Here is a 12,287-nt window from a genome sequence, read left to right on the forward strand (position 1 = left end):
TTAAATTCGAACTGACCTTTTGTAAAATTATATAACTTATTCAAAATCAGCGAAGCAAGATAAAAACATTGTTCAACCCGTACGGGCCTCTGCCCTTTAAATCTCGCAAAGCGGCATATCAGATTATCCTCGGGCGTCCACAAATATTCTAGATGAATCATACTGATAGGGGGCTTTCAGCTGAAACATTTTCAACCAGCTCGTAAACCACGCACATACCACCACAAAAACAACAGTATTATATAACACAACAACGCGGTGAGAATATATCACGTATTTCAAAGATATGTAAAAATTACCCAGGTCTCTTTCCATGGAAAGTCATGCGTATTTAGACCTCCCTTGTCGATATATATGCATGTATATAAGGTCACGGTGACCTAGCACTGAGCCCTGTCTGACCCACATGGAGGAACCGGTGTAAACTTTTTTTGTGTCCCGTCAAAATAATGACTCATTCTTCGATCTGTGTATGTTAGTGTTTGCCTCTCCATACTGAGGGTGCTTGTCAGTTCTGAGGCCAGAAAATGGATACCTCTTTAAGATCAGGTGTGTTTCCCACAGTGGTCCCGTAAACGTTCAGTGAGTTGGTTGTTTTACGCCGCTTTAAGCAATATTCCAGCAATATCACGGCAGTGGACACCATAAATGGGCTTCAAACATTGTACCCATGCGGAGAATCGAACCCAGGTCTTCGGCGTGACGAGCGAACGCTCTAACCACCCGGCTACCCTACCACCCCCTAAACGTTCAGTATCTGTTGTCCAGCGAGTATTGTCACCACGGAGTATTTTGTCACTTGGAGATATATATATACTCTTACCTTTCACAGTCATAACGGGTCAGCTTCATCTGTTGTTATCTACATTTAGGAGAAGTCTTTTTCAAATTCGGATCACTTACCTCGGACTCTACTCTGGTCATTAGGCGACCAAATTATCCTTGATACAGAAGTACCTCACGTTGATGGGCCCGACCTCCTGTAGATCATACAGAAATACCTCACGTTGACGGGCCCGACCTCCTGTTGATCATACAGAAATGGCTCGCGTTGAGAGGCCCGACCTGTAGATCATACAGAAATACATCACGTTGAAGGGCCAGACTTCCCGTAGATCATACAGAAATGCCTCACGTTGACTGTCCAGACCTCCTGTAGATCATAAAATATGCCTCACGTTGACGGGCCAGACCTCCTATAGATCATACAGAAATGCCTCACGTTGACGGGCCCGACCTCCTGTAGATCATACAGAAATGCCTCACGTTGAAGGGCCCGACATCCTGTACATCATACAGAAATGCCTCACGTTGACGGGCCCGACCTCCTGTAGATCATACAGAAATGCCTCACGTTGACAGGCCAGACCTCCTGTAGATCATACAGAAATGCCTCACGTCGACGGGCCCGACCTCCTGTAGATCATACAGAAATGCCTCACGTTGACGGGCCCGACCTCATGTAGATCATATAGAAATGCCTCACGCTGACGGGCCCGACCTCCTGTAGATCATACAGAAATGCCTCACGTTGACGGGCCCGACCTCCTGTAGATCATAGAGAAATGCCTCACGCTGACGGGCCAGACCTCATGTAGATCATATAGAAATGCCTCACGCTGACGGGCCCGACCTCCTGTAGATCATACAGAAATGCCTCACCTTGACGGGGCCGACCTCCTGTAGATCATACAGAAATGCCTCACGTTGACAGGCCAGACCTCCTGTAGATCATACAGAAATGCCTCACGTCGACGGGCCCGACCTCCTGTAGATCATACAGAAATGCCTCACACTGACGGGCCCGACCTCATGTAGATCATACAGAAATGCCTCACGTTGACGGGCCCGACCTCCTGTAGATCATACAGAAATGCCTCACGTTGACGAGCCCGACCTCCTGTAGATCATACAGAAATGCCTCACGCTGACGGGCCAGACCTCATGTAGATCATATAGAAATGCCTCACGCTGACGGGCCAGACCTCCTGTAGATCATACAGAAATGCCTCACCTTGACGGGGCCGACCTCCTGTAGATCATACAGAAATGCCTCACGTTGACAGGCCAGACCTCCTGTAGATCATACAGAAATGCCTCACGTCGACGGGCCAGACCTCATGTAGATCATATAGAAATGCCTCACGCTGACGGGCCCGACCTCATGTAGATCATACAGAAATGCCTCACGTCGACGGGCCCGACCTCCTGTAGATCATACAGAAATGCCTCACGTTGACGAGCCAGACCTCCTGTAGATCATACAGAAATGCCTCACGTCGACGGGCCCGACCTCCTGTAGATCATACAGAAATGCCCCACGTTGACGGGCCAGACCTCATGTAGATCATATAGAAATGCCTCACGTTGACGGGCCAGACCTCATGTAGATCATAGAGAAATGCCTCACGCTGACGGGCCAGACCTCATGTAGATCATATAGAAATGCCTCACGCTGTCGGGCCCGACCTCATGTAGATCATACAGAAATCCCTCACGTTGACGGGCCGACCTCCTGTAGATCATATAGAAATGCCTCACGCTGACGGGCCCGACCTCCTGTAGATCATACAGAAATGCCTCACGCTGACGGGCCAGACCTCATGTAGATCATATAGAAATGCCTCACGCTGACGGGCCAGACCTCCTGTAGATCATACAGAAATGCCTCACGCTGACGGGCCAGACCTCATGTAGATCATATAGAAATGCCTCACGCTGACGGGCCCGACCTCATGTAGATCATACAGAAATGCCTCACGTCGACGGGCCCGACCTCCTGTAGATCATACAGAAATGCCTCACGTTGACGAGCCAGACCTCCTGTAGATCATACAGAAATGCCTCACGTCGACGGGCCCGACCTCCTGTAGATCATACAGAAATGCCCCACGTTGACGGGCCAGACCTCCTGTAGATCATATAGAAATGCCTCACGTTGACGGGCCAGACCTCATGTAGATCATAGAGAAATGCCTCACGCTGACGGGCCAGACCTCATGTAGATCATATAGAAATGCCTCACGCTGTCGGGCCCGACCTCATGTAGATCATACAGAAATCCCTCACGTTGACGGGCCGACCTCCTGTAGATCATATAGAAATGCCTCACGCTGACGGGCCCGACCTCCTGTAGATCATACAGAAATGCCTCACGCTGACGGGCCAGACCTCATGTAGATCATATAGAAATGCCTCACGCTGACGGGCCAGACCTCCTGTAGATCATACAGAAATGCCTCACCTTGACGGGGCCGACCTCCTGTAGATCATACAGAAATGCCTCACGTTGACAGGCCAGACCTCCTGTAGATCATACAGAAATGCCTCACGTTGAAGGGCCCGACATCCTGTAGATCATACAGAAATGCCTCACGTTGAAGGGCCCGACATCCTGTACATCATACAGAAATGCCTCACGTTGACGGGCCCGACCTCCTGTACATCATACAGAAATGCCTCACGTTGACGGGCCAGACCTCATGTAGATCATATAGAAATGCCTCACGCTGACGGGCCCGACCTCCTGTAGATCATACAGAAATGCCTCACGTTGACGGGCCCGACCTCCTGTAGATCATACAGAAATGCCTCACGTTGAAGGGCCCGACATCCTGTACATCATACAGAAATGCCTCACGTTGACGGGCCCGACCTCCTGTACATCATACAGAAATGCCTCACGTTGACGGGCCAGACCTCATGTAGATCATATAGAAATGCCTCACGTTGACGGGCCAGACCTCATGTAGATCATACAGAAATGCCTCACGTTGACGGGCCAGACCTCCTGTAGATCATACAGAAATGCCTCACGCTGACGGGCCAGACCTCATGTAGATCATATAGAAATGCCTCACGCTGACGGGCCCGACCTCATGTAGATCATACAGAAATGCCTCACGTTGACGGGCCAGACCTCCTGTAGATCATACAGAAATGCCTCACGTTGACGAGCCAGACCTCCTGTAGATCATACAGAAATGCCTCACGTCGACGGGCCCGACCTCCTGTAGATCATACAGAAATGCCTCACGTTGACGGGCCAGACCTCATGTAGATCATATAGAAATGCCTCACGCTGACGGGCCCGACCTCCTGTAGATCATATAGAAATGCCTCACGTTGACGGGCCAGACCTCATGTAGATCATAGAGAAATGCCTCACGCTGACGGGCCAGACCTCATGTAGATCATATAGAAATGCCTCACGCTGTCGGGCCCGACCTCATGTAGATCATACAGAAATCCCTCACGTTGACGGGCCAGACCTCCTGTAGATCATACAGAAATGCCTCACGTTGACGAGCCAGACCTCCTGTAGATCATACAGAAATGCCTCGCATTCATTGTCGCGTCTTCCGGCATTGTATTTCTGAGATAAGGATAGCTTCAAAATGTCGGAAGCGCTGACTCTGCGTGTTGAAACAGTCTCTTCCGGTTTCTGTAAATGCCAAGCGTCTTAAGATAACTTAATTTATCTTACTCCTTGTCAGAATGTTGATCTGGTTGGCTCAACTAGTCGTGATAGAATACAAATATGTAATCACGTCTGTATTGTTTATCGTCAGAATAGGTCGATATAAACTCGTACCGACAGATGTTTACTGAGTCTGAATATGATTCAAGATATGTTATTTTACACCCTCAAGGAGCAGGGTACAAAATCTATACTAAAAATATTACATATATAACATAACTCAACATAAACTGACGTACAAAAGTAAGTACACATCTGGTCTTTTGATATTATTTGAAAAGTGTTGTGATTTTGACTGACAACTTCGCAATTGGGCACGATATCTGTGGTGTTTTGGCAACATATTAGGAAAGTCTCTGACTTATAGATCACTGACTTATAGATCATTTACGTCGCTCTTTGGAAAGTAATCCAAAAGCACCAGGTGTGTAGTTTATTTTGTACGTCAGTTTAGTAGGACTTATATAATTGCCTTCAGCAGATATAAGGCATTATAAAGAGAATCTATATGAATTATGTAACGGCCTATTATGAAATGGGCAGATCGTCCGGAGAACCTATCATAAGAATATTAGAAACACGTTTGGCATTGACATGCTAGGATTTAGGATTCTTGCAAGAGAATTGACTTCGTGAGCGAGTCTCCAGAAACCTTTGCTTTCAATTGGTCGTGTGGTCGAGCTCGGTGTCTTGGTTGGTAGCGTTGTTCGTAATATCAGCCACTGGTTTGTCTGGTCCAGATTCGACACAGCATCGCTGGCTTAGTGATTAGATCGCTGACTTTGTGTGTTGATTTGGTGCTAGTCTGTCTCACAGTCCCTGAACCACATTATTTACGCTACTGCCTTGGTGCCTGACACTAAGAGTGTTGGCTCGAATCCCAGATGGGATTCAACCCCCAAAATTAATGGAATTAGTACTTTAAGTTTAATCTCAAACAAAACACGTTACATAAAGACCGCTGTGAAACAGAAGAATATTTTTCACTCTTCCTTTAAAAAAGGTTGTATCCAATATGGTAACAGTATTAAAGTTATCAGCGGCTAGGGCTTGAGACCATTGTCCTGTGAATATTAAAGGCAGTTTGTAGTATATTCACGATATACTCAGTACGTTCGCCTGTGACGAAGCACGTTTCTGATTACAGGCTGCATCTGCCAGCTGTGCTCACAGGTAGATAATCAATGGCATATTTGCCAGAGTAGGGCATTGTATACCGTTATTATACACCAAATGTATGAAACATGACACAGCAGATTGGATACTGCAATCTGTGTATATGAACACTCGACACGTGTGATTGGGTCGGACCTATTTGTCACCAGGGGGCGGTAAACACGGCCAGCTGCCTCTGCATTTGCACTTGCCTATCAGGGAATAATATCAGTGGCAATTATAAATATGTCGAATGTATGTGTTCAACCTATACGTGTGTCTGTTGTACTAGCAGTGATTGTTGCACGTATGAAAGTGCTCTGGTTGTACTCTGTATTATGTCGAGACTATGCATAATTCTGTATGAGAACTTTGGTGCTTCTGTTCTGAGTTGTCATTCTGTAGGGGGCGCTTGGGTAGCCAAGCAGTTAAAGCGTCCGCTTGTCACGCCGAAGAGCCGGGTTCGATTTTCCATATGGGTACAATGTGTGAAGCCCATTTATGCTGTTCCCGCCGTGATATTGCTGAAATATTGCTAATATCGGCGTAAAACTAAAACTCACTCACTACCTGTTATTCAGTAGGGACAGGCATGGTGCCATGTAGTTGCAGGGAAAGTGGCACGGATGGCCCAGTCATCTGAACCAGCGCTGTGTAAAGTTACGTCCCTTTGGGATGCAAGAAATCCACGATCGTTGGTTCGAATCTATGATTTGCAATGATTGTGTTTCAAGGTTTGTCAGTATCATACCTGTACTGGTGGGCTTCAACAAAATGATAAAACGTCCAAAAAGACCACTTGAGCAGACTCGCTCACTCAATTTGAGGGTATCTACACACATTATTAAAGGCACAGTGTCACACATTTTCACACAATGTCAAGGGACATAACTCTATGGGGTTCGCTTGAAATAATGTTCGACCGGAAGAGGGCGCGAGAGTCGATTTAGTGCAACGTTAATTCTTTCGAACTTTTTAATTTAATATTGAAATGTAGATACGTAATCTTTTTTTATTTTTTATTTTTATTTTGAAGAAATTATATGGTAGCTTCAGGAGGGCTGATAGTTGGCAGTATTGAGAGAAGTGCATTATTTATTTTTAGAGAAGTGTGGTGTGGTATAGTCAAGCTATTCCGCGTCAGAGACATACTCGGTTAACCAGTTTATTTCAACTCCACTGCATTGAGACACAGTGCACTGAATAACTGAGAATATATTGTATGCGACATCCATTACAACCGGTTAACCTGACAGTGTCCGCGAAGTGAAGCTGTTTTTATTGCCAGGTGTTTTGCTATAGCTGTTGACAGCGTTGAAACCTACCTGTATAGCTTAAATAGCTCACATACCTTATCATGGCCAGGACTCGACAATAAGACCCTGAATATATCCCCGGGGAAGAGCGGGTGGATTACTGGCAAGTTCCCAGTTCTTCCCTCGTTATAACTGCGGTATAGATTTGAGTATGGCTGCCATGATGTTGAAGGTAAATTTCAGTGTGCCTATCATGATGTTGAAGGTAGATTTCAGTGTGCCTGCCATGATGTTGAATGTAGATTTGAGTATGCCTGCCATGATGTTGAATGTGGATTTGAGTGTGCCTGCCATGACGTTGAAGGTAGATTTGAGTGTTCTTGCCATGATGTTGAAGGTAGATTTCAGTGTGCCTGCCATGATGTTGAAGGTAGGTTTCAGTATGCCTGCTATGGTGTTGAAGGTAGATTTGAGTGTGCCTGCCATGATGTTGAAGGTAGATTTCAGTATGCCTGCTATGGTGTTGAAGGTAGATTTAAGTGTGCCTGCTATGGTGTTGAAGGTAGTTTTCAGTATGCCTGCTGTGGTGTTGAAGGTAGATTTGAGTGTACCTGCCATGATGTTGAAGGTCGATTTGAGTATGCCTGCTATGGTGTTAAAGGTAGATTTGAGTGTGCATGCTATGGTGTTGAAGGTAGATTTGAGTCTGCCTGCCATGATGTTGAAGGTAGATTTGAGCGTGCTTGCCATGATGTTGGAGGTAGATTTCACTGTGCCTGTCATGATGTTGAAGGTAGATTTGAGTATGCCTGCCATGATGTTGAATGTAGATTTGAGTATGCCTGCTATGGTGTTGAAGGTAGATTTGAGTGTGCCTGCCATGATGTTGAAGGTAGATTTGAGTATGCCTGCCATGATGTTGAATGTAGATTTGAGTATGCCTGCCATGATGTTGAATGTAGATTTGAGTGTGCCTGCCATGACGTTGAAGGTAGATTTGAGTGTTCTTGCCATGATGTTGAAGGTAGATTTCAGTGTGCCTGCCATGATGTTGAAGGTAGATTTAAGTATGCCTGCCATGATGTTGAAGGTAGATTTCAGTGTGCCTGCCATGATGTTGAATGTAGATTTGAGTATGCCTGCTGTGGTGTTTTTGAGTGTACCTGCCATACTGTTGAAGGTAGATTTGAGTGTTCCTGTCATGGTTTTAGGGGAGATTTGAGAGCCATACATTTGGCTCAGAGAGATTTTGTGATAATGGTACCTGCAAGCTTAAATAACCGGGATCGTCCTGGACCTGAGTGTCCAGGGTGTGTCCCTATGCGAGTAGATGGGCGAACTCATACCCAAACGAGGATTCGGGAGGACGTTTTGGACCTTTGCTTCCTGGGGTGCCTCACCCACTCACTCACTCTAGACACAGCACCCATTCACTCACTCACTCACTCACTCACTGTACATGCAATTGTTCTGGCAAGAGTATCTAAACTCTTGTCGGAAAAGTCGACTGAAATAGGTGTGGCTCGGTGGTTGATCATCTCAGACAGACGATAGATTACCTGCAACACGTTCCGTTGTTTACTGACCGCCGTGGTATGGCTGAAATAGTGCTGACTGTGTCGTAAAACAACATTCATTCATTTTCCATTCAGGATAATCACAGTTGTCGCTATCCGCAGCTTCTGAATTAGTGACTCAGTGTAACGCATTCGCTAAAGGACAATGTCAAATATAGACAGGGTGCTGGACCAAGAATCTGGCGGTGTTCATGGCCATAGACAGTGTCGCATCACTCTGCAAAGACTGAGAGGATTTGCGGTGGATTACAGCCCAGCCATTGGGATTTGATGCCTAGTGCCACCTCACCTTGCAACATGCCAGCGTCTCCTTGCAGAAAAGTATTTTGGCCAAGTTTGTTCCTTGTTGTGTTTGCGAATGCAACGTATGCGCAGTCGTTACCTTCATTTCATGGTTTCTAACGCGCAAACGAAAATCAGCGACATTAGCGAGTAGGGCTTCAGGAACAGAATGTATACATAGATACATCACACGAACCTATATGCTGGAGTCAGATGCGACAATTGGGTTGTGTGGTCAGACTCGGTATCCCCGTTCTATATACAGACTCTTTGTTATGTGGCTTGAGGGGGCGGTGGGGTAGTCTAGTGGTTTAAGCGTTGGCTCGTCACGCCGAAGACCCGGGTTCGAATCCCCACATGGGTACAATGTGTGAAACCCATTTCTGGTGTCCCCCGCCGTGATATTGCTGGAATATTGCTAAAAGCGGCGTAAAACCAAACTCAGTCAGTCAGTCAGTATGTGGCTTGAGCTCTGCTGACTGCGGCGTCAAATACTCTCACTCACTCACTCAGTTAATTTCTTGTTCTCGATCGAGTTTCGTTGCTTATATTCAAGCATGATCATTTCTTACAGATAATGCTGCTTCTGAACACCAATACACGAGGCACAAACAGTTAGGTTAAGTCAGGAGATATTAGGAGCACCCCTTAAAATGTGATACACTTTGGACCAACATGAAAGTAATATGGCAGATAATTCTTGTAAAATGGTTAGTACACTGGACACACAAGAAGAAAACGATTATCGCCTATAATATTTTACGGCGTGAAGCAATATTTATTCATTCAAATAATGAAGGCTGCAGGTCGGTGTTACCTATCGTCGAGTTTCAATACATCATTGCGTCCATCAACTATATCCGGGTCGTCCGCTGTTTCTGGGTTCGAATCCAAGATTTTTCATGAGGGTTCACGACGTAGGTAAACGCCAATGGCCTGTTTTGGTTGCAGCAAATAAAATAGCATTCAACAGGTACCACATCATGTTGGCGCCAGTATTAGAAAATAAGGAAAGGACGACTCTTGCCAAGTCTAATCGCGGAGGCCTCTCTCAATTTTGAAGGGCCTTTGGGGCAGCCAAGAGATTAAAACGTTCGCTCGTCACGCTGAAAGCTCCCCATACATGCGTACAATGTGTGAAGCCCTTTCCAGATGTCCCATAGTGATATTGCTGGAATATTGCTTATAAGTGGCCTAAAACCAAACTCACATACTCTTAATTTGAGCCCGAAAAGAAAACTTGACCCACTGTGGCCAGAACCTTGCTGGTGAGGAATATTTCTTCACGTCTCAGTCAAACTGAAAACTTGCTCATCTGTGCAAAGATGGGGTTCGAATGTTGACAAAGAGTCGTGAACATTGTCTAAGCATCCATGTGAACTCATCGCGAGACTGTCACTTTGCTGTTCACATTGCATCACGTACGGCAGATTTGCTGGAAAAAGCTGGTATCTTTAGAAAACAAATGTTTGCCGTCTGACTTGAGTTTGGGTCAGCAGGGGCTCTAAACTTAGCCTCACTCAAACCCACCCTCGATTATCCAGTGAAATACGTCGCCATTTATTAATATACAATCAACATTATACCTTGAAAATCGAGAATGATCACATGACCTTGACCTTTTTTCTTTAACACTTTTCATGACCTTGACCTTGATTATTTTTCGTAGTTTTTCATTTCAGTTCAATTTCTGAAGCCCAATACTAGAGTAGCATGTCCCGATGCTGATGGAATAATACAAACATTGGCATACACTTTCTCATCCCACTTACTCATTTATCGATTTCTGTTCCCTTCCAGATTGTGACCCAACAAAACAAGATCGAGCAGGTGCTTGAAGCCAAGAGAGTGAACTTCATTAAGATCGACATTGCTTCCAACGCTGAGTCCAAGGAAGAGATGCGGACCATCATGGGGGACGACCATGGACTTGCCCCTCAAATCTGTAACGGAAACGTTTATTGTGGAGTAAGTATTGATGTCAGTACAAGTACGGGGCGGTGGGGGTAGCCTTAACGGTTAAAGCGTCCGCTCGTCACGCCGGGTTCGAATCCCCACTTGCCTACAATGTGTGATGCCCATTTCTGGTGTCCCCCGCCGTGATATTGCTGAAATATTGCTAAAAGCGGCGTAAACTGAAACTCACTCACTCACTGTTATTCAGTAGGGACAGGCATGGTGCCATGTAGTTGCAGGGAAAGTTGCACGGGTGGCCCAGTCATCTGAACCAACGCTGTGTAAAGTTACGTCTTTTTGGGGATGAAAGAAATCCACGATCGTTGGTTCGAATCTAAGATTTGCGATGATTGTGTTTCAAGGTTTGTCAGTATCATACCTGTCTTGTAGAGTATTTTTTTATGTTTTTGTTTTTTTATATTTTTATTTTTTTTAATGTCGGCCTCAGCAATATTCCAGCTTTATGGCAGCAGTCTGTAAATAATCACATCTGGACCAGACAATCAGTGATCAACAGCATGACAATCGAGCTACGCAACTGGGATACGATGACATGTATTAACCCGATCCCCTTACTCTTACGACAAGCATGGGTTGCTAAAGACCAATTCTAACCGGGATCTCCACAGGTGGTTTAAGCTCGATGGTTTACAGTCGTATCGCTGCAATATTGCCCAGTGTGGCGTTTGATAATTAGGCGGGAAGACTTGGTTTCTTTTACCTCTAAATACATGTATACCGTTCTTTCAAAAAGGCAATAGGATATGGATTGTACATACTCCCAACATGGCCCAGGAGAACAGGGAATAGTTGACAACTGTTGCCATTGATGCCAACGCATAAAGACGTTGCTACATATACTAAGAATTATCTCTTATAATGTCACTTAATCCCATACGGTTCAGGCCTAGGATATCATGTTTCAAATTCGTGTGATGTGGCTTTAGAGCAATCGCCAGGAGAAATTGCATCGACATGCAAGCGGTGTAGGGGAAACAACTCTCTCAGACTAACCTGTCACCTATGCATTTGTTGCATTTTAACACCAGGATATAGCGGCAAAAGAGATTACCATGAGGAAATATTTTGAGTGAATTATGCCATGTCTAATAAACTATTCCTGTGAAGTATTTCTTTGTCCGTTGTGGGTGTGTATCTGGATGTAACACACTTAGGGGCGCTAGTGGTGAATTTGTATGAGCTACGTAACGCTGCAAGTGTTATTAACTCGTGTTATTCCGGGACAAGCCGAATAGCGAGGTCACGGAGAGTGGTGACGAATGTGCAAGTCCTTAACGAGTTGCGTCCCTTAGTTTCGATTCCCGGCTGGCTATTATTGTATTCCGTGTTTGTCGCCACCACATACAGGTGTTTATTTGGTTTCACAAAGTTGTAAACGTCGTATGCCTGTAGGAACGATGGGATAGCCTAATGGTTGAAGACCCCTGAAGGTCCGGGTTAGAATATTGATCTTCAGTAACCCATGCTTATCGTAAGGGGCGACTAACGGGATCGGGTGGTCAGGCTCGCTGACTTGGTTGACACATGTCATCGGTTCCCCATTGCGCAGATCGATGCTCA

General features: G+C 45.6%; 1 protein-coding gene across 2 annotated transcripts in view; it reads left to right on the forward strand.

Moving 5' to 3' along the window:
* LOC124271887 (SH3 domain-binding glutamic acid-rich-like protein 3) overlaps positions 1-12,287 on the forward strand; it is a 29,698-nt gene that overhangs the window by 15,809 nt on the left and 1,602 nt on the right. For both annotated transcript variants that reach the window (XM_046707054.1, XM_046707053.1), the window contains exon 2: positions 10,551-10,718. In XM_046707054.1, the coding sequence (XP_046563010.1) occupies positions 10,551-10,718 (168 nt within the window). The remainder of the gene's footprint in view (positions 1-10,550; positions 10,719-12,287) is intronic.

This window comes from Haliotis rubra, unplaced genomic scaffold, assembly GCF_003918875.1.
Source record: "Haliotis rubra isolate DU_JTF1 unplaced genomic scaffold, ASM391887v1 Scf164, whole genome shotgun sequence".
In the NCBI taxonomy this organism is placed as follows: Eukaryota; Metazoa; Mollusca; class Gastropoda; order Lepetellida; family Haliotidae; genus Haliotis; species Haliotis rubra.